The sequence below is a fragment of the Oncorhynchus gorbuscha genome, linkage group LG08 (assembly GCF_021184085.1).
Source record: "Oncorhynchus gorbuscha isolate QuinsamMale2020 ecotype Even-year linkage group LG08, OgorEven_v1.0, whole genome shotgun sequence".
In the NCBI taxonomy this organism is placed as follows: Eukaryota; Metazoa; Chordata; class Actinopteri; order Salmoniformes; family Salmonidae; genus Oncorhynchus; species Oncorhynchus gorbuscha.
In genome coordinates this window covers 31,560,179-31,584,063 of record NC_060180.1, presented here as the reverse complement: position 1 = coordinate 31,584,063, position 23,885 = coordinate 31,560,179, and the positions used below count along the sequence as shown (strand labels likewise).

The 23,885-nt window shown below is 42.1% G+C and overlaps 1 protein-coding gene across 4 annotated transcripts in view; it reads right to left on the bottom strand.

Moving 5' to 3' along the window:
- The window catches only part of LOC124041499 (arginyl-tRNA--protein transferase 1), a 190,815-nt gene that overhangs the window by 62,710 nt on the left and 104,220 nt on the right, over positions 1 to 23,885 (bottom strand). For all 4 annotated transcript variants that reach the window (XM_046359163.1, XM_046359165.1, XM_046359166.1 and 1 more), the window contains 2 exons: positions 19,245 to 19,426; positions 8,151 to 8,250 (listed from right to left, as the gene is read on the bottom strand). In XM_046359163.1, the coding sequence (XP_046215119.1) occupies positions 8,151 to 8,250; positions 19,245 to 19,426 (282 nt within the window). The remainder of the gene's footprint in view (positions 1 to 8,150; positions 8,251 to 19,244; positions 19,427 to 23,885) is intronic.

Here is a 23,885-nt window from a genome sequence, read left to right as displayed (position 1 = left end):
TTTCCAGTTTCAGAGATTTTTGTAGTTCGTTCCAGTCATTGGCAGCAATACAATTTGATTTGCTCCCATTCTTCGCTGCAGATCATCTCAAGCTGTGTCAGGTTGGATGTGGAGCGTTACTACATAGCTATTTTCAGGTCTCTCCAGAGTTGACATGTTCGATCGGGTTCAAGTCTGTGCTCTGGCTGGGACACTCAAGGACATTCAGAGACATTCCCAAAGCTACTCCTGCGTTGTCTTGGCTGTGTGCTTAGGGTCACTGTTGGAAGATGAACCTTCACCTCTGTCTGAGGTCCTGTAATGTAATATCTGGTGACCATTTGATTAATTGTTCAGCAGTCTTATGGCTTGGGGGTAGATGCTGTTAAGGAGCATTTTGGTCCTAGACTTGGTGCTCCGGTACCACTTGCTGTGCGGTAGCAGAGAAAACAGTCTATGACTTGTGTGACTGGAGTCTCTGACAACATTATGGGGTTTCCTCTGACCTATAGGTCCTGGATGGCAGGAAGCTTGGCCCCAGTGATGTACTGGGCCGTACGCACTACCCTCTGTAGAGCCTTATGGTCAGATGCAGAGCAGTTGCCATACTAGGTGGTGATGCAACCGTTCAGGATGCTCTCAACGGTGCAGCTGTTGAACTTTTTGAGGATCTGAGGAACCATGCCAAATCTTTTCAGTCTCCAGAGGGGAAAAGGTTTTGGCGTGCCCTCTTAATGAATGTGTTGGTGTGTTTGGAACATGATAGTTTGTTGGTGATGTGGACACCAAGGAACTTGAAACTCTCGACCCGCTCCACTCTATGGACAATTCCTTTAACCTCAGTGGTTGGTTTTTGCTCTGACATTTACTGTTAATTAACTGTGGGACCTTATATAGACAGGTGTTTGCCATTCCAAATAATGTCCAATCAATCGAATTTACCACAGGTGGACTCCAATCAAGTTGTAGAAACATCAAGGATGATCAATGGAAACATGATGCACCTGAGCGCAATTTCAAGGCTCATAGCAAATGGTCTTCATTCTTGTAGATAAGGTATCTTATTTGTTTTAGTTTTTTTTTTAAACCATTGTGGTATTGTGTGTAGAAAAAAATATTGAATCCATTTTAGAATAAGTATGTAACGTAACAAAACGTGGAAAAGGGGATCTGAATAATGCCCGAATGCACTGTACACAGTCCTTCACCAAATCAGCAACAAAATTGTAAAATCGGTACTACCAAACAGTCTTCAAATAGACAGTGGTATGAAATATAAAAATGGAAACTGAAATATTGATACTGTCAGAGTTAAAGTATCAACTTCTTTAGAGAATGTATGATTTGTCATGCCAAACAATGACCACATTACAACAAACAGACCAGGGACCAGGATGGAGATAAGATGGTGCAGACGGAGACGGTTGACATCTTACGTGCTCCAACCCGAATTTGCTACTTAGTGACTTTTAGTGACTCTTTTCCTCCAGAAAGCTCACACCATTATCACCTAGCACTGTGCAAGCGATAATATTGAAATGGAAGGAGTATCAGACCACTGCAAATCTACCAAGACCTGGCCGTCCCTCTAAACTTTCAGCTCATACAAGGAGAAGACTGATCAGAGATGCAGCCAAGAGGCCCATGATCACTCTGGATGAACTGCAGAGATATACAGCTGAGGTGGGAGACTCTGTCCATAGGACAACAATCAGTCATATATTGCACAAATCTGGCCTTCATGGAAGAGTGGCAAGAAGAAAGCCATTTCTTAAAGATATCCATAAAAAGTGTTGTTTAAAGTTTGCCACAAGCCACCTGGGAGACACACCAAACATGTGGAAGAAGGTGCTCTAGTCAGATGAAACCAAAATTGAACTTTTTGGCAACAATGCAAAACGTTATGTTTGGCGTAGAAGCAACACAGCCCATCACCCTGAACACACCATCCCCACAGACAAACATGGTGGTGGCAGCATCATGGTTTGGGCCTGCTTTTCTTCAGCAGGGACAGGAAAGATGGTTAAAATTGATGGGAAGATGGATGGAGCCAAATACAGTTTTATATCTTTATGTTTGAAGCCTGAAATGTGGCAAAAGGTCGCAAAGTTCAAGGGGGCCGAATACTTTGGCAAGGCACTGTAGTAAATGGGCATTTTACGTTAGATATTATCAGATAGTCTCACAGAGCCTAAGGGGCTTTTATACAATTCTAAATTAAAATTAATTAATTAATTAATTAATAATAGCTTTGTATAAAATGCAACAATATTTTGGAGATCTAGTTTTAATTTAACCTAGAGTGAGTGAGAAAAAAGCTATTCTTGAACATGGGGTGAGAATTCTCAATAATTTGTAAATAAAGCCCGTTTGTTATTTAGAATTATTTATTTCTGGAGAAACCTAACTTGATTATTTAGCAGACATCACTTGCTAATATTCAGTCAACCCATATCTTAAGAATATCATGGGATATAATTGAAATTTTTCGTTTCTCCATGCTAGTCTCAGAACAGCGCTGAAACAGTGCTGAAATAGACGTCCAAAGCGAGAAGGCTAAATAGCAATATTTTGGAGATTGTGTTTCCAGCGAGCGATTGTAATCTAAATAAAGGTCAAAATAATATTTATAAAAAGGCCAAAATATAGCCTTGCTAATGGCCATAATGGCACTGTACAACGTGACTGTGTGTGAAAGAGTATTTTCCAGTATGAAGGTAAACAATTAGTTTTACCTTCCTTAGAAAACTTTGTTCCAATATTTCTGTAATTCAGTGATATTTAATCCCATAGTAATTCGTTATGACTAAATAAACAAGCATTTTGAAAGAGCATTTTAATCATTATTTTATTAATGAAAGCATAAAGATGCTGATGAAGAAATACAGTACTGTACAGTATATGCTTTTACATTTGGATAATAAAGCATTTAGAAGATATAAGGCACCTGCATTTGTTTATTACGCTACTGTGCAGTCTGACAAGTAAACAGCCTACAGTACATACTGTAGTAAACACGGGAAAGTGCCTAATTCCGTACAAGGGAGAGCAGGCCATGTCCAGACTTTCTCGGTGACCTCATTAACTCGGTATTTAAAGCTTTTTTGGGTTGCAACAGTCACTCTAAATCACAGTCAGAAGACAGTCGAAGAAACTTGAGTGGACTTATGGAAAGGCTCGGTAAGAAATGTTTTATTTAATTATATATTATTTTTTAAATTCTTAGAACATTAACTTCACAACCATGTGGGTTCGCTTATTTTGTACTGTTCTGTAGTTTCGACCGAATGATTCGTCTGACAAACAAAGAACTTTGCGTCCTGCAGGCCCAGGCATGGATCAACTTCAAAGACGATTCATCCGTGGCCCTTGAGGAATTTGCTCAAAACTGCTACAGAAAAAAAAGGAAGAAGATCAAGCAAGCCGGGTCCAAAGCATCCTCTCAAACGCCATGTGTGGGGGGGCAATTTCTCACCAGGGACCAGGCCCATATTTGATTATTGATGGTACGTTTGGCTATTTACAAAGCAAAAAGGTACGTAAAATATTGAAGCCTACAACTCAAGGACTGTTTTGTGTTCCACAATAATTCACTCTTGCCTACTTTTTCAGGAATCAAGGCTCAAGATTTCTTTGAGGAAGAAATCAAGAGATACAATGGGGCAAAAAAGTATTTAGTCAGCCACCAATTGTGCAAGTTCTCCCACTTAAAAAGATGAGGCCTGTAATTTTCATCATGGGTACACTTCAACTATGACAGACAAAATGAGAAAATAAATCCAGAAAATCACATTGTAGGATATTGAATGAATTTATTTGCAAATTATGGTGGAATTGTAATTTTTTGACTCGTTATGATGTTATAATTACTTACATTTTTGCTGAAGAAAGTCACCAGCGACGAGTGGCATAATGTCAAATTCTTCATTGGAACCACTTGACATGATTGGTCATATAAAAACATTGGGACCCAAATGCATAATGAGTGCTCTAACTCCCCCTGCGGTGGTCTGGAGCTATAAAGCCATGACGCTGGGTACCTCTAAATCCCGCGGCGCAAGCTCGCAACTTTTAAAGGATATATATAGTCTTGTATTTGTTATTTATTGTGATACCATTTTTTTTTTTTGCAAATGTTCTTACTTTTTCACTCTGCATTTTTGGAAAGCATTTGTAAGCAAGTATTTCAAGGTAAAGTCTAGACCTTTGTATTTGGCATGTGACAAATAACATTTGATGAGGCTATGTTCTAGACTCCACCGAGATACAATCCATTTCCAGAAGTCCAAACAAACAATTAGCAAAACAAAATGCTTCAAAAGAGTTCACAGGGACTACTGCTGGAATTACATTAACTGTTCTAAAAAAGTTAAATTCCACAAGGAACTTCAACAGTGTTATAAAGTGTTCTAGGTTTCTTTTCACTGAACCTCGTAGACAGTACAAATTGTTCCAGATATTCACCGGAGACTCAATAAAAAAGGAGAGAGAGCGATAGAGAGGTTTGAGACCGCTCACTGCTGAGAGGTGTCCAGCAGAGTTCAAGTGGTCATGTTGTGAGAGAGGGTTAGGACTGAGAGGCCCTCTCTAAGTCCCAGAACACAGGGGGCCTCCAACACATCATTATCCTGCTGGGACTCCAAACGGGGACATTTTGTGACCAGAACAAGCGCACAGCGCGTCTACGCATTAATTAGCTAGTTTGGTCACATATGCAAATAAGCTCGTAATGGGACACTGTGGGCATGTATGTGTGTGTGAGTGAGTGAGTGAGTGAGTGAGTGAGTGAGTGAGTGAGTGAGTGAGCAAGAAGGTGGGAACTGGGCAACCTTCTCACCCCAGCTCCGTCTCTCCCGGGGATAAAATGGGGCGAGGTAAATAAGGTAGTGAATGGGTATCCACCCATCAGATATAGGGGGGGATAAATACCAATGGTGAAGGGGCAGGAAACTGTGGCAACAGACACGACTGACACCAGTGTGTTTAGGATTCTACGTATATACAACATCGCAGAGGCAACCAAACACACACACACACAGAAAATGGAAGATCCATCAAGTGGACCTATAATAAATGCTGGGGGGGAGGAAGGAGTGTGAAAATGGCATGTTGCCATAATCCAACAAGACATCACAATGTCTTCGACAGAAAGGGAAAAGTTGGGAGGAATACCTGAATGAAATAAGACACGGATGAATGAACCAATGAGGGAATAGAGGAATTAGATAATGAAATACAGAGGCAATGAAGAAATGAATGAGAGAAAGGGGGGATTAACGAGACATTTCTGGCCCAATCTAATAGACTTGGAAAGGCTGCTTACTTTCACCCAACCTCCTCAAAACCATCCCGTCTTAGTCAATGTTATGTGGATGTCCCCTGTATGTGTGTATGCGAAAGACAGAGATGGTTCTGTGTGTGCGAGATGATTGTGTGTACGTTTCCATGCGTTAGTGGGTGTGTGTCACACACACTCCTAGTGTTGCTGATTTACAGTGGCCATCTCCACTGTGACCTATCCTCAACCGCTTATGGTTCTAGCAGCCCAGTCTACTCTCCCTTACTCTTTCACGCCATCAGTCTATCCATTCCTCCTATCTGCTGTGGGAGAGTCCCTCACTTTTATTGACATTCTCCTTAGTTTTACTGTATATGAATCAGCTGTTCTGCTCTAAGAGCAGAACAGTGTGTGTGTGTGTGTTTGTATTTGTGTATGTGTGCTCCATCTCTTATAAACCTCCTTTCCAGTGCTTCACCATGTCATAGCAGGCTACCATAGGGAAGGATTAGAACCAACTTTAAACAGGCCCAAATGTCAGGCAGCCAGGCCTTAAGAGTGTTGGATAAAGCATAACCATTAGTGTTGAGAATGTGAGAATTAACCATTCAGAATCCCCCTGGCTTCATTTGAATTAAACATCTCTTAACCTGTTGCGACGAGCAATCCCGTATCCGGGATCCTATTTATAGCCTCAAGCTCATTACCATAACGCAACATTAACTATTCATGAAAATCGCAAATGAAATTAAATAAATATATTTGCTCTCAAGCTTAGCCTTTTTTTAACAACACTGTCATCTCAGATTTTCAAAATATGCTTTTGAACCATAGCTAAACAAGTATTTGTGTAAGAGTATTGATAGCTGGCATAGCATTAAGCCTAGCATTCAGCATGCAACATTTTCACAAAAACAAGAAAAGCATTCAAATAAAATAATTTACCTTTGAAGAACTTCAGATGTTTTCAATGAGGAGACTCTCAGTTAGATAGCAAATGTTCAGTTTTTCCAAAAATATTTGTGTAGGACAAATCGCTCCGTTTTGTTCATCACGTTTGGGTAAGAAAAAAATGGAAAATTAAGTCATTACAACGCAAACTTTTTTCCAAATGAACTCCATAATATCGACACAACCATGGCAAACGTTGTTTAGAATCAAACCTCAAGGTGTTTTTCACATATCTATCGATGATAAATCATTCGTGGCAGTTGACTTTCTCCTCTGAAGAAAATGGAACGCACATGGAGCTGGAGATTACGCAATAATTTTGACGGAGGACACCGGGCGGACACCTGGTAAATGTAGTCTCTTATGGTCAATCTTCCAATGATATGCCTAAAAATACGTCACAATGCTGCAGACACCTTGGGGAAACGACAGAAAGTGCAGGCTCATTCCTGGCGCATTCACAGCCATATAAGGAGACATTGGAACACAGGGCATTCAAAATCTGGACCATTTCCTGTATGAAATTTCATCTTGGTTTCGCCTGTAGCATTAGTTCTGGGGCACTCGCAGATAATATATTTGCAGTTTTGGAAACGTCAGAGTTTTTTTCTTTCCAAAGCTGTCAATTACATGCATAGTAGAGCATCTTTTCGTGACAAAATATCTGGTTTAAAACGGGAACGTTTTTTATCCAAAAATTAAAAGAGCGCCCCCTATCTCGAAGAAGTTAACACGCACACACTTTACCAATGGAATGTCTGACATGATGTCTGTTTATGTCCCGAAGATGCCCTAGTCTCAAACCCACAACCCTTTGGTCTCTCCGTTGCCCAGCTCAAAATAGACTGATTATAGGTTTGAGTTGAATGCTAACCTAGGCCTGGACGTCAATGATTCTACCTCAACTGGGAGTTGTTGGGGCATAGGGGTTCTACACTGGCTGTCTGAAGCTACAGTGCAGTAGAAAAACTGCACACTGAGTGAGAACAGTAACAGCACATTCAGTAAGAGAACACAGCTCTCAGTGGGCTGTTGTTACATAATGTATAGACTAGAGCAAAGCTATGGCTCTGGACCAGAGCCTTACTCCTTAGTACAGGGGCCCACAGAGACAGGAGTCGGGGCTAATGAGTGAAAATGAGAAGGAGAGAGAGCCAGAGCACTAGTTCAGACTGGTCTCCCTGTTGAGACCCTTGCGCCTATAATAACACAGAGGGAAAGACAGGAAAAGAGGGAGAGGGGGAAAAAGGAGAGGAGGGAGAGCTCTCCATGAGGGCCAGATAGGGTTTTAGAAATGTGATGCTCTGAATGTACTGGGGTTTCAATGAGAGACATCGCCGTAGCCACCAGTCGGAGAGGTTAGGCGGGGGGTGAAGTGGAGTCTAAGGGGGCATCAACACCGTTCCAAATGATTATATATATATTTTTCTCTAACAATTTCTCACCCTATTCTCCGTAAGAGAAAATTACACCCTGTTTCGCACATAGTACACTACTTTTGACTGAAGCCCAGAGCCCTGGTCAAAAGTAGTGCACTATATGGAACAGGGTGCAATTTGGAACGTAGATGAGAAGACATCCATCCCAATCCTCTGTCCCTCCACCGAGTGCACTGCACACAAATGTCTTTATGGAGGTGAGGCACAGAGATTAAAATAACACATAGAATAGGGAAAACACTGCGCTCACATCAAAGCCTCAGCCATTAATCACACTGACATGTTAAGGAGCGGGGCAAAACTCCCGTTCTCTGTTTGATGTCATACAGAATAATAGAAATACTGTCGTGAAATATTCTCTACTATTTTGGAGAAGTTATTGGCATCCTACTAGGGTGAATATAGTTGGGTAGAGTACAACAGTATGCAATTGAGCCGAGTACAGTAGAGAAGTCAAGTAGAGCAGAGTATAACAGAACAAAGTAAAAGTGTCATTATCGTACCTTGTATCGCATCTTGTTGCAGGAGTGGATGTAGAAGCCCAGGTAGTAGAAGCACAGCTTGGGGGACTGTTTCTGCAGCTGCCTGGTGAAGGCAACCTCCCTGGAGAAAAGAGATAGAGGATTTAGTCACAGACAGACAATATAATAAAGTACACTATTTATACAAAAGCATGTAACACCCCTTCAATTTAGTGCATTTTGGTTATTTCAGCCATACCCATTGAGGACACCGCCATGTAATCTCCACAGACGAACATTGGCAGTTGAGCAGCCTTACTAAAGAGCTCAGTGACTTTCAACCTGGCACTGTCATAGGATGCCACCTTTCCAACAAGTCAGTTCGTCAAATTTCTGGCCTGCTAGAGCTGCCCCGGTCAACTGTAAGGGCTGTTATAATGTGAAGTGGGAACGTCTAGGAGAAACAACGGCTTAGACATGAAGTGGTAGGCCACACAAGCTTACAGAACGGCACCGGCGAGTGCTGAAGCACGTAAAAATGGTCTGTCCTAGGTTGCAACACTCACTACTGAGTTCCAAACTGCCACGAAGCAACGTCAGCACAAAAACTGCTAGTCGGGAGCTTAATGAAATGGGTTTCCATGTCCGAGCAGCGCATGGCTAAGATCACCATGCGCAATGCCAAGTGTCAGCTGGAGTGGTGTAAAGCTCTCCGCCATTGGACTCTGGAGCAGTAGAAATGTTTTATTTGGGGTGATGAATCACGCTTCACGATCTGGTATTCCAAAGGGCAAATCTGGGTTTGGCCAGGAGAACGCTACCTGCTTGAATGCATAGTGCCAACTGTAAAGTTTAGTGGAGGTGGAATAATGGTCTTGGCTGTTTTCACGGGTCAGGCTAGGCCCCTTTGTTTCAGTGAAGGGAAATCTTAACGCTACAGCATACAAATTACATTCCAGACAATTCTTTGCTTCCAATTTTGTGCCAACAGTTTGGTGGAAGGACCTTTTTCCTGTTTCAGCATGACAATGCCCCAGTGTACAAAGCGAGGTCCATACAGAAATGGTTTGTCGAGATCAGTGTGGAAAAACTTGACTGGCCTGCACAAAGCCCTGACCTCAACCCCATCAAACATCTTTGGGATGAATTTGAACACTGACTGTGAGCCAGGCCTAATTACTGTTATAGCATCAAAGAGGGGACCAACTCCAAATGAACGCTCATAATTTTTCAATAAGACGTTCGACAAGCAGGTGTCCACACACTACATGACCAAAAGTATCTTATTTTGTCCTATTTAATTCTGTGAGTTTAGTCCAGACAGTAATGCAGATAGTAGTTTTCTGCCTGTCTGTTTCACAAAGATTTACAATGAAGTAGTATCAATTGGATTTAATTCTGTGAGTTTAGTACAGGTAGTCAGAATGCACAGGGCCCTTGAGGGTCTGGGGACAGTGGAGTGGCATGACAGATCCCTGAGCAGGTTGCTGGTTCAAGACCCATCTTATAGTATGAACTCTTCAGCAAAGTCCTTTACCCATATAATAATGATATAGAACACTATATTAATTAAATATGTATTTTTTGACCTAAAAATGTTTTAATAAACAGCTGTACTACACAGAACACGAGTCTCATCTGTAATATTGTATAAATGTTTTAGAAATCTGCTGCAAAGAAGAGTCATTTTAGCCAATCACTTATCATAGTATAATCATAACATACTATAATCACATAGGCCCTATAATCATATCTGACTATTTCAGAGTAGTAAACCAGCTGGCATTTATAAAACAAGGAAGTAAACATCTAGATGCCAAATGGCACAGTATTCGCTATATATAGTACACTATGTACTGTAGGGAATAGAGTGCCATTTAGGAAGCAACCAACAACTAACTTATAGTACGCAGTTCGTTTCCCGTGTTCACATTACATTGGATAAAAACATTGAAATATTGAGCAGAGAGGGGAGGTAGACAATAAGGCTAAGGAGTGCATAAAATAAAGGCTTAATCCCAATACCCACCCTTACAGCTTGTGTAAGCAGTAAATTGCCACATGCCACTACCAGAGTGGCTCGCTTGTGGGTATATGCTGGCAGCATATGTAACCCATTTCAGGAAACTAGGCGTATGTCGCGGGGTCACTACTTCACAGGAGAGCCATTCGAATAAAATATATTTTTAAAATCAAAATGCGTTTTTTTTTTTTTTTACATGTGAACTTCCATGTGCCTTAATAACAAAACTTGTATGCCATCTGTAAATACAAAAACAATTGTTAAATTGAATGTGAAATGCTCAACAAATGCAGTCAACAACGCTCTCGATAACATAACAGCCTAACCAGCTCTGCTAGGGCGAGTAATGTTCAGTGAGCTGCTCTCGCTCAGATGTGTCTGGAAGTAGCTAGCAAGTTAGCTTTGGCGCTTGACTGCGGTTAGTACATTCGGATTAACCCTTAAAGAGATGGGTGGGGCTAAAGCTTAAGAGGGTGTGAACAATGCTGAATGGGTGTATACAAAGAACGTCTCTGCAATAGTAGTACCAAAACATTCAAGGCTATTTTCTCAAAAGTGAGTTTACTTTCAAAGCAAAAAAAAAATCTGAATGTTCCTCAAATGCAGTGTATGATATACCATTTTGTAGCTCTGAGTCTCTACTTTTATCCAACATAAAAAACACAATTTCTAATTTTGCTACATAAGACCGATTTGAGCCGGTCAGTCACATATAGCAGTAAGTTAGATTGTGTATAAGGAATTCAGCACAGCAGGTTTTGCACAGGACAGCTCTGGTTATTAAATGGGTTAATAGTTTAATCCATTCTCCATTTCACAAATTTATTCACAGGTAAATAGTAATGTGCTCTCAACCTCTCTGGTGACGAACTTTGCTGCCCTGTTTCCAATCGTCCACATGGCTGGGAGAACTTATTCAAGTAAGTAAATATATTTTGAAAATGTTTTTAAAAAAGCAATAATATTAGCAAACTAGATAACGTACAGGCTAAATCAAATGATCTGCTGACGTAGCTAGCTAGCTAGCCAACTTTACATATATCCCCAGCTATCCAAGTTCATATCAGCTAGCTATATTGATGTATTCATCAATGTAAAAAACAAACTCCAAATGCATTTGTAGTTAGCTAGCGAGGACCCAAAGAAGAGGGCGAAAGGATGGCAACCCCAGCTGTCAAAGTGAGAGAATAGGCTATTATGTATAAGGTATGTACTTTAGTGTAGTTCAAGTCCCTAGAAGTGAGCACAGAGAAAATAGTAACATAATATTTCAGTATTTGAGTATAATTGAGCCTTTTTCTTGTGATTTTCTTTCTGTCCTCAGATACAGAGAGCTGTGAAAGCCTGTCTGCAAATGAAGAGGTCACAATGAAGAGCAGTGGTTCTCAGTTCTGTGGACTCAAAGGGATGCACATTTTTGTTTTTGCCTTAGAACTACACAGCTGATTCAAATGATCAACTCATTGTCAAGATTCAAGTGGTATTTATGTATTCATTTGTGATGCTTTCCTTAATATGATCTTGTTGTCACATGCTATACATGCGTGTGTGCACATGCAGCTACGGTGCATTCGGAAAGTATTCAGACCCCTTGATTTATTCCACATTGTGTTACATTACAGCCTTACTACAAATTTGATTAAATAATTCATCAATCTAAACACAATACCACATAATGGACAAAGCAAAAACCGGATTAGACATTGTTGCTAAATATTCAAAATATAAAATAGAAAAACCTTATTTACTTCCAGTTGAAGTCAGAACTTTATATACACTTAGGTTGGAGTCATTAAAATTCATATTTCAACCGCTCCACAAATTTCTTGTTAACAAACTATAGTTTTGGCAAGTCGGTTAGGACATATACTTTGTGAATGACAAGTCATTTTTCAAACAATTGTTTACATACAGACAATTTCACTTATAATTCAATGTGTCACAATTCCAGTGGGTAAGAATTTTACATACAATAAGTTGACTGTGCCTTTAAACAGCTTGGAAAATTCCAGAATGGCTTTAGAAGCTTCTGATAGGCTAATTGAGTCAATTGGAGATGTACCTGTGGATGTATTTCAAGGCCTACCTTCAAACTCAGTGCCTCTTTGCATGACATCATGGCAGAAAAAAATCTAAAGATATCAGCCAAGACCTCAGAAAAAAATTGTAGACCTCCACAAGTCTGGTTCATCATTAGGAGCAATTTCCAAATACCTGAAGGTACCACATTAATCTGTACAAACAAGAGTACGCAAGTATAAACACCATGGGACCATGCAGCCATCATACCGCACAGGAAGGAGACGCATTCTGTCTCCTAGAGATGAACGTACTTTGGTGCGAAAAGTGCAAATCAATCCCAGAACAACAGCAAAGGACCTTGTGAAGATGCTGGAGGAAACAGGTACAAAAGTACCTATGTCCACAGTAAATCGAGTCCTATATCAACATAACCTGAAAGGTCATCAGCAAGAAAGAAGCCACTGCTTCTACGGATTGCAACTGCACATGGGGACACAGATCGTACTTTTGAGAGAAATGTCCTCTGGTCTGATGAAACAAAAATAGAACTGTTTGGAAATAATGACCATTGTTATATGTTAAATGTAAATGTAAATATGTTTGGAGGAAAAAGGGGGAGGCTTGCAAGCCGAAGAACACCATCCCAAACGTGAAGCACGGGGGTGGCAGCATCATGTTGTCGGGGTGCATTGATGCAGGAGGGACTGGTACACTTCACAAAATAGATGGCATCACGAGGCAGGAAAATTATCTGGACATATTGAAGCAACATCTCAAGACATCAGTCAGGAAGTTAACGCATGGTTGCAAATGGGTCTTCCAAATGGACAAGGACCCCAAGCATATTTCCAAAGTTGTGGCAAAATGGCTTAAGGACAACAATTGATGATGGCCACTCCAAGGTATCACAAAGCCCTGACCTCAATCCCATAGAACATTTGTGGGCAGAACTGAAAAAGCGACAACTAAGTATTCCGACCCTTTGCTATGAGACTCGAAATTTAGCTCAAGTGCATCCTGTTTCCATTGATCATCCTTGAGATGTTTCTTCAACTTGGGAGTCAAGACTGTGCTAAATTCAATTGATTGGACATTATTTGGAAAGTAACACGCCGGCCTATATAAAGGTCCCACAGTTGACAAAAAACAAGCCATGAGGTCAAAGAATTGTCCGTAGAGCTCCAAGACAGCATTGTGTTGAGCCACAGATCTGAGGAAGGGTACCAAAAAATGTTTGCAGCATTGAAAGTCTCCAATCCTTCTTAAATGGAAGTTCGAAACCACCAAGACTCTTCCTAGGGCTGAACGCCCGGCCAAACTGAGCAATCGGGAGAGATTGGCCTTGGTCAGGGAGGTGACCAAGAACCCGATGGTCACTGACAGAGCTTCAGAGTTCCTCTGTGGCTATGGAGAACCATCCAGGCCGGCCCGTCAGGAAGTCCAGGATCCAGCTGCAGAGGAAGATGTTCAGAACCCTGAGTCCTAAGCTTGGTGACAAGCATGAAGGGGACAATGGTGTTGAACATTGCGCTGTAGTCAATGAACAGCATTCTTACATAGGTATTCCTCTTATCTAGATTGGTGCAGTGCGGAAAGCAATTGAGATTGTGGATCTATTGGGGCGGTATGCAAATTGGAATGGGTCAAGGGTGGCGGAGTTAATGTGTGCCATAACCAGTCTCTCAAAGCACTTCATGATGACATAAGTGGGGACACCATTTACCAAATTGCAGCAGCCACTACTCTTAAACTTTTGGATGCAGTCTAACACAGCGCCATCTTTGTTTACAAAGCACTACTACAAAAGCTTCCAACGTCCCTATTGCACTCCACACTGACGTTTCCCACCTGGCCAAAAGGAACACTCATGTGAGAATGCTATTCATTGACTACAGCTACAGTACCCTCGAAGCGCATCATTAAGCTAAGGATCCTGGGACTATACACCTCCCTCTGCAAATGGTTCCTGGACTTCCTGACGGGCCACCCTCGGGTGGTGAGGGTAGGTAGCAACACATCTGCCACGCTGATCCTCAACACTGGAGCTCTCCAGGGGTGCGTGCTCAGTCCCCTCCTGTACTCCCTGTTCACCCATGACTGCATGGCCAGGCATGACTCCAACACCATCATTAAGTTTGCAGACAACACAAGTGGTAGGCCTGATCACCGACACCGTCAAGACAGCCTATAGAGAGATCAGAGACCTGGCCGGGTGGTGCCAGAATAACAACCTATCCCTCAATGTAACCAAGACTAAGGAGATGATTGTAGACTATAGAAAAAGGAGGACCGAGCATGCCCCCATTCTCATCGACGGGGCTGTAGTTGGGCAGGTTGAGAGCTTCAAGTTCCTTGGTGTCCACATCAACAACAAACTACAATGGTCCAAACACACCAAGACTGTAGTGAAGAGGGCACGACAAAGCCTATTCCCAATCAGGAAACTAAAAAGATTTGGCATGGGTCCTGAGATCCTCAAAAGGTTCTACAGCTGCAACATTGAGAGGATCCTGACCGGTTGCATCACTGCCTGGTATGGAAATAGCTCAGCCTCTGACCGCAAGGCAGTACAGTGGGTAATGCGTATGGCCCAGTACATCACCGGGGCTAAGCTGCCTGCCATCCAGGACCACTACTTAAAAAAAAAAAAAAATTCACCTTTATTTAACCAGGTAGGCTAGTTGAGAACAGATTCTCATTTGCAACTGCGACCTGGCCAAGATAAAGCATAGCAGTGTGAACAGACAACACAGAGTTACACATGGAGTAAACAATTAACAAGTCAATAACACAGAGAAAAAAGGGGAGTCTATATACAATGTGTGCAAAAGGCATGAGGAGGTAGGCGAATAATTACAATATTGCAGATTAACACTGGAGTGATAAATGATCAGATGATCATGTACAGGTAGAGATATTGGTGTGCAAAAGAGCAGAAAAGTAAATAAAAACTGTGGGGATGAGGTAGGTGAAAATGGGTGTGCTATTTACCAATAGATTATGTACAGCTGCAGCGATCGGTTAGCTGCTCAGCTAGCTGATGTTTTGAAGTTGGTGAGGGAGATAAAAGTCTCCAACTTCAGCGATTTTTGCAATTCGTTCCAGTCACAGGCAGCAGAGTACTGGAACGAAAGGCGGCCAAATGAGGTGTTGGCTTTAGGGATGATCAATGAGATACACCTGCTGGAGCGCGTGCTACGGATGGGTGTTGCCATCGTGACCAGTGAGCTGAGATAAGGCGGAGCTTTGCCTAGCATGGCCTTGTAGATGACCTGAAGCCAGTGGGTCTGGCGACGAATATGTAGCGAGGGCCAGCCGACTAGAGCATACAAGTCGCAGTGGTGGGTAGTATAAGGTGCTTTAGTGACAAAACGGATGGCACTGTGATAAACTGCATCCAGTTTGCTGACACCAGGCGGTGTCAGAGGAAGGCCCTAAAAATTGTCAAAGACCCCAGTCATAGACTGTTCTCTGTACTACCGAATGGCCAGTGGTACCGGAGTGCCAAGTCTAGGACAAAAATGCTTCTCAACAGTTTTTACCCCCAAGCCATAAGACTCCTGAACAGGTAATCAAATGGCTACCCGGACTATTTGCATTGTGTGCCCAACCCCTCTTTTTACGCTGCTGCTACTCTGTTTATCATATACGCATAGTCACTAACTATACATTCATGCACATACTACCTCAATTGGGCCGACCAACCAGTGCTCCCGCACATTGGCTAACCGGCCTATCTGCATTGTGTCCCACCCACCAACCCCTCTATTACGCTACTGCTACTCTCGGTTCATCATATCTACATACTACCTCAATCTGCCTGACTAACCGGTGTCTATATGAAGCCTCGCTACTGTATATAGCCTCGCTACTGTATATAGCCTATAGTCTTTTTACTTTACTTTATTTCGTTACCTACCTATTGTTCACCTAATACCTTTTTTGCACTATTGGTTAGAGCCTGTAAGTAAGCATTTCACTAAGGTCTACACCGGTTGTATTCAGTGCACGTGACAAATAAACTTTGATTTGATTTGTTGCTCAAGTATAAAAGAATGAGCTACCAAACCCAGTTGCAGGGTAAATCCCTTTTTTGTTTTAGTGAACACCCTATTGTTGGAATAACTTGCAAAATTCCTTGATTCACTGGTGCCGGTAGGTCAGTTTAGGACTCTGGTATTAAATAATTGAGTATGCAGTTGTAGTATTGAAATTGTTCCTTGTTTTATTTGGAATGTTAATAATTGTGAATGAGAACTTGGTATCAATGGAGTTAAAAAAATTAAATGAAAATGTAAAAAATGAGGTACTTTCTTGGCCCGCATGGATAATTTCTCTTAATAAGCTTAAATTTGATTCAACTTTACATTCAATTTTTCTATAGACTATTGGTATTGTTTGTTCTCTCTCATTATTAGTCACCTGGCTACTTTAAGTTTAAGGCTATTCATAATAACCTTTTGAAATTGAACTCTGTTACATTCATTGTTTGATTGGGAGAAAACCATGCATAAAATGATGCAGTCATGCCTTCAGTCATAATCATAACTGCCTATCGAATGGAGAGAGCAGAAAATATAGACTACATAAAAAATGAATGGCCTAAAGCCCATGCAGCAGACAGAAACAGAGAAAGAAACAATATTTTCTGACTGGACATTTTGTGCTGCTTTGGTGGAATTCTCCACTATCTAGCCTATATTCCTCTCGAGTTCCACATCACACACAGTATGTATTGAAATAGGCTTTAGCAAATAGGAATAGGCAAATTACTTGGAATGTCACTTGTGCTGCCCTGCGAGAGACTGTCACATCACGATGTCGTCACCATCGACGATGGCTGTCAATCATCGTTGATAGACGATGCTATCGTAATATCGCCCACCCCTAACGCACACACAAAACTACTCCAATGCCGGACACCAGCTGCCTTTTGGATAACAGTGCCTCAGGTGCAATGTCCAGTCCTCCAATCCCTCTTTGTCCCCCTCTCCCTGGGGCCCCTCTTCAGAACATCTCAACATCTCCCTCTCCTGTTCTTAGCACAGAATCACACACTCCCCATGGAACACCAAGTCTCTCTCTAGTTCGCTCACTCACTCTTTACTCAACACTTTACTCAACTCTTTACTAACCCTCCCCCTCACACACACACGCTTCAGAAGGTGTATGGCAGAAAATTTGTATATCTGACAGAGGAAGTCTTATAAAATAAAATCAAACCTAATCAAATAACCTCGTCTGGGCTGTATCTACACAGTTACTGTACTGTATCTACACTGTTACTGTACTGTTACTCTTGGTGACAGACTCTTGCAATAATAATATAAGAAATGCAGACCACGGTCTGTTCAGGATTGTGTGTGTGAGCGCAAATGTACAAACTGCACATTCTCTACTAGTCACACACACACAATCTGTAGTCTCTCACATGCATGCATACACATGGCCAACTCTGTAAATCACCCAGTCCTTCAACATCTGTGCAGAAATACTTAAACGCTTTCTCTCATTATTGGGTTACACTTTTACAGGAAGCGTCAGATGTGTGTGTATGTGCGCGCTACGTGTGTGTGAGCTCTTATTTCATACCAGCAGACAGTGCTGTCGTCAGCCGCACCACAAACACCCCACTGCCTCATCCAATACTGACAGATGAGCAGTATTTACCTACCCAGTCCTTAGGTATTACCTATACTCTACTGCCCAGAGGTGGGGAGAGCGAGCGTGTGGTGGGAAAATCAAGAGAGATTGAGAGAAACAGAGAGAGTGTAAAGGTTAATTAGGGAAGAAGAACCTGAAAGAAGAGAGAAAAAATAAAGAGAAATGAGAGAAGAGATGGGGATGAGGGAGGTAAAGAAAAAACATAGGAGCGAAAGAGAGAACAAAAAGTGAAAAGACTGTTTTCTGCAAGAAAAGTGGCCGGCCAAATAGAAAAAGTAACCAGCCAGGGAGTTTCCAGGCTGTGGAGGATTTTCTTCTTCTTTTTTCTTCAGAACAAGCTCTATTTTGTGGCGTTTGGAACATTCTAAAGACCTTGCTTCCATCTGAAATGCACAGCTAAATTATTGAATACTTCATTTTTTATATGACTTCACCAGATTGGTAAAATTTATTGTGGTATCGAGTAGAAAGACATGACACAATTAAAATGACTTGTATGAATTGAGTGTGTTAGCTGTTTTGGATATCGTCTAGGCCAGGGTACCCCAACTGATGACCCGCGGGCTTGGTGGTTAAAAAAAAATTCTGAGCAAAAAAAATGTAACGTTTGGAATTTTCATTCTTTGACAGAAGACTAAAATCAACAGGAAATCTGCTCCAGGTGATTTTAGTATAAGAAATCTGTTTACAACTATTCACACGCATAAGAGAGACACACATGATTGTACATAAATGTGAGGAAGATTTGAAATTATTATGTTTTAGTCAAACATATTTGGAAGGGATTTTTGCAGTCTACAAATGATTTGTAATTATGTTCCAGCCCATGAACATCCGCTACAACAAATAGAATTCAAAAGAGGTCCAGTGACTAACATTTTCTCCCCCGAAAATGTCCAAACCATTAAAATGTCTAACGGGTGCTATGATTTGGGGGCATATGTAGTTCTTGTATATGTACAGCTAATAAACAATGTGACATGTTAATTCACTCGATGAAGAAGCATCATGTTCACCCTACTCTGAAAATACATTTTACTGCAGCCAACCACAGCGCACAAAAACAACACAGGTACCGAGAGGCAGGACAGAGAGCAGTGTTACCCTCTCGCCGCTCGCTTTGTGTATCAATAGAAGATGCATATTGTTCATTCTAGCGGGACAAGGATATACAGACTTCTCACTAGCGAATTGAAACTTCTAAATGTAAAGAAGCCTAGTTCTTTTTCCAGTTCATACATTTTATTGAACTCTGGAAAGAGTGAGCGAAAGAGAGCAGAGTGAGAGAGAGAGTGCAAGTCTATAACAGAGAAACAAAGACAAGGAGAGGAGACACAAATCAGGCAGAAAGAAAAGGAAAAAGAAAGGAGCAATGGAAACACTGCCAAATGCGAAGCTTGATCCTTAGCCCCTCCAGTCCTACTGACCTGAGTGCAGAGTAGGAGCCCAGCGACAGAGAGGCGAAGTCAGGGTGGTAGTACAGGTAGACAGAGGACACGCAGGTGGGTAGGATGTCCACTACTCCCACTGCCACGATGCGGCCATCCAGCCAGTACTGTTGGTGGAAGGAACCGTAGCCTGCCGCTGGTCCATCCGGAGGCGTCTCCATCTGAGAGAGAGAGAGAGGTTATAGATCACAATAGTACAAACACATAAATACAAACTGGAAAAATGGAATTGACCTAGTGACTGAATCATGTGAATCCCCTGTTTGTTAGTGCTTTGGCATTAGCATGTTTCACACACACACATTTATCTTTTCATTAGAGCCCAGGCCCCACACGTGTAGTTTACAGAAAGCATTTGTTGCTTTGAAACTGAAATTGGTACTTAAATGCAGGTAAATCTAAGTACATGTTACTTTCCAAAACGCTTAAAAATATACCTGATGATTTACGCATATGTACATTGGATGGTGCCCACATTTATCGTGTCCCTGCTTATAAATATTTAGTTATCTGGATTGATGGAAAAAGCTCTTTCAAAAAGCATACTGATGAGTTAGTTAAGAGGGTAAGAATAAAAATGGGCTTCCTAAAAACATGAATGCCTTTCGTTAAATAGCAGAGAACAAATAATTTAGTCGACATTCATTCCGGCTTTAGACTATGGCGATATAGTCTATATGAATGCAGATGCCACTCTATTTAAACCATTGGACGATAGGTTCATTACACATCAATGCATTCTGTATCAGAAAGTAGGCAGGTCCTCTCAAGTCTCATAGATCAATACACTGCTCTCTTTTTGTTTATAAGGCCTTCTTGTGCAAACGGCCAGGGCATTTCAGACAGCTGTTAGGGGACCTTTTCACTCAAGGAGAATGTTTGTTTTTTATGATTGATTGTGTTTTGATTTGTGTATATTGTCTATATGAATGTTAAGTTTGATGTGTATATCGTATTTTGCTGTGTATTGTTTCATACAGGGCTCAGCTTTGACACCATGTCAAAAGAAAGGTTCAATTAAATAAATAAATGGACAGGGGTGTACAGTAGCCCGCACTCAGCCTGCTAATAGCTCCCAAATGTGGAGGGGGATCAGGCTGGGGGGCGTAGGTAGAGCTGTGTGTGCTAGCCACCGAAACACATGGGAGACGCCTTTTAATAAAAGACCCTGTATGAAATCCATCTTGCCGGGCAGGGTGTGGAATGTGGCCAAGCTTACTCTTGGATGCGTGTGTGTAATACAACTCCTGTTTAGTACCCAACAGATTGCATGCTGGGTTTTTCAAATCAACTGGCTTAACTGCTTTACATCACACATACTTTAGACAGCTAGTGGGGCTAGGGGGCATATTAAGCCTGAGGTGGACTGGTGTATGTACATGTGTGAAAGAACGGTTGAAACAGGATCCTTCCCCACGGCCCATCTGGGCCCGGGGCAGACGCCGCTTGTTATCACAACACAGAGAGAGCTGCCGTTGTTAATCCAACAGTGTGAAAACCCCCAGAATGCTGCTTGGCCACTGACCAGCAACAACCACCTTGACACAATTAAACCTGTCTAAATATGAACCCCCCCTCCTCCCAATACCTATAATTGGACCTCCAGGACCCCTGCAAACTCACAGCGATCTTTCCCAGAAGACCTCCACCGGTCCTGGGCTCCACATTCCTCTTGTACCCCCCTTGGCAGAGCTGTGTTAAGTGAAGCTTACCGTAAAAAGAAAGGCACATTTGCACCAGCGCCGGGCTGCTGTGTTACCAAACACTAGCTGATTACCTGGGCGACACAACAGAGCATTGGAGATGGGGACAGGGGTATCTGTTCACTATGTGGGCTAGGGGGGTGACGTGTTTTGTGTGTGGTGAGCAGACTAGAGGAGAGAAGACTAGAGGAGGACTAGCATGGGGCAGACTTTCAGCAGTTGGGAGTGAGTGAGAGGGAGGCCAGGGGTAAAATGGAGAGTGTTAAGCTGGGAGAGTGGAGGTGGAATTGGGGCGGGGGGGGGGGGGGGGGGGTCTGGTTGGTGGCTGGATTAGCTACGCTACCAGTCAAAAGGTTTAGAACAACTCCTCATTCAAGGGTTTTTCTTTATGTTTTCTATTTTCTACATTGCAGAATATGCCTGGATGACAGCTTTGCACACTCTTGGCATTTTCTCAACCAGCTTCATGGGGTAGTCACCTGGAATTTGTGGAATTTACTTCCTTAATGCGTTTGAGCCATTCAGTTGTGTTGTGACAAGGTGGGAGTGGTATACAGAAGATAGCCCTGTTTGGTAAAAGACCAAGTCCATATTATGGCAAGAACAGCTCAAATAAGCAAAGAGAAACGACAGTCCATCATTACTTTAAGATATGAAAGTCAGTCAATACGGAACATTTCAAGAACTTTGAAAGTTTCTTCAAGTGCGGTTGCAAATAGCATTGGTGAACAGATGATCTCTGCATGTGTATTGCCCACCGTGAAGCATGGAGGAGAAGGTGTAATGGTGTGGGGGTGCTTTGCTGGCGACACGATCTGTGATTTATTTAGAATTCAAGGCACACATCACCAGCATTGCTACCACAGCATTCTGCAGCGATACACCATCTCTTACGATACACACTGATCCAACACACTTCGAGGCTGTGTAAGGGCTATTTTACCAAAAAGGAAAGTGATGGCGTGCAGCATCATATGACTTGGCCTCCACAATCCCCCGACCTCAACCCAAATTGAGATGGTTTGGGATGAGGCAGACTGCAGAGTTAAGGGAAAGCAGCTAACAAGTGCTCAGCATATGTGGGAACTCCTTCAAGACTGTTGGAAAAGCATTCCAGGTGAAGCTGGTTGAGAGAATGCCAAGAGTGTGCAATGCTGTCAAGGCAAGGAGTGGCTATTTGAAGAATCTCAAATATATTTTGATTTGTTTAAAACGTTTGGTTACTACATGATTCCATATGTGTTATTTCATAGTTTTGATGTCTTCACTATTATTCTACAAAGTAGAAAATAGTACAAATGATGAAAAACCTTGAATGAGTAGGTGTTCTAAAACTTTTAAAAACACAAAACTGGTAGTATACCTCTGGGGCTCCTAGTGGGCACCACATCTGGAGGCTGGGTGGGGCCCCTGAGCTGTGGCAGTCTGTCTGGGGCTGGGGAAAATGCCCGTCAGTGGAAGGCATGCAGCCTGTAAATTTCTTGGTACAGGCTCTGGCAGCAAACACTGGAGTCTTTGTCAGAGCCTAGGTTCACTTAGAATTTAGTCAGAAGTGAGAGAGTGGGTCTCCATATGTGTGCGAGAGTGATTTTTCTTACCCCCTCTGAGCATGGCCGTGAGTGTCTGTCAGTGAATGGTTGAATGTCTATTTACTTTCGGTGTGTGTGTGCACTCATATGCGTGTGCGTTTATGCACGGGTATGTATGTGTGCACTTGTGTGTGTTTATGCAGCAGACACGTGTAAGAGGTAGATCTTGTCTCACTCTAACCTGCGCGTCACCTCCCAGGTCAGCCTAATGGCTGTGTCCTTGCCACAATGACAACAACATAAACATTCTCCACCGCTAAACAGTGAACTGCCTCTGAGGCCTCAAAAGGGGCCCAAATCCCTCTGATGGGCCCCCAAACTCCCCCTTAACTTCCCCCTTCTCCACGCTCTTCCCCTCTGGTCTAGTGCAGGGGAGTAAAAGTGTAATTTCTTAACTCAAACAAATGCACATTGCAGTATTGGAGTAGGAGCAACTGTTCCCTATGGTCAAATAAAATCTGAGATGAAAAACTTAGCTACAACTACTACCAGGTAGACTCCCCTCACAGGTATGCTTTCACTTTTCAGAATAAGAAGTCTGTGTGCGTTTTCTATAAACACCAACACTGCATAAACATTGCTATGGCAGGTTTGATTGAATTCCTGCCTGAGTGCTCCATGAGTTTTCAGAAGGCTCCGTGGCCAAAGTGGAGCAGGTTAGTGAGGGGCATTGATATTCATTAGGGTGCTGCTCATGGTCTGGTTTGGGGAAGAGAAGAGCAATCTGGGCAGACACACAGTACCGGTCCTCAGAGCTGTTTAGCTATCAGGCCTGGCACGGTAATTGTAAAATCGTGTAACCGACGATTATGGATAAACACAGTCATGAAAACTATGAAATAACACATATGGAATCACATAACCAAAAAAAGTGTAAAAAGAAAAATCAAAAGTTTATATTTGAGATTCTTCAAAGTAACCACCATTTGCCTTGACAGCTTTGCACACTTGGCATTCTCTCAACCAGTTTCACCTCTATGTCTGCAAGGCCTATATCATCTGCTAGCATATGTCATGGAGATACAGGTGAAGCTGGTTGAGAGATTAATCCATCCTAATGACAGAGAATATATATTTTTCTCCCACTGTAATAAGACACACTAGAGAACAGATTTCTTCTTGATATCGAATTTCATGGTTAATAATGTAATTGATGCAAGATTTAGCCCATGGCCCACACAGATCATGCTACAGTAGTTACATGTTGATATAAACTCTGAATATCTGAGGAAGGGTGAGAATACAGGCAAGCTACGAGCAACACAAAAAATGCAGAACCCTTCTAATGTAATCCCAGCAATTAAGAAGGGTGATAAGATGGTGACCTT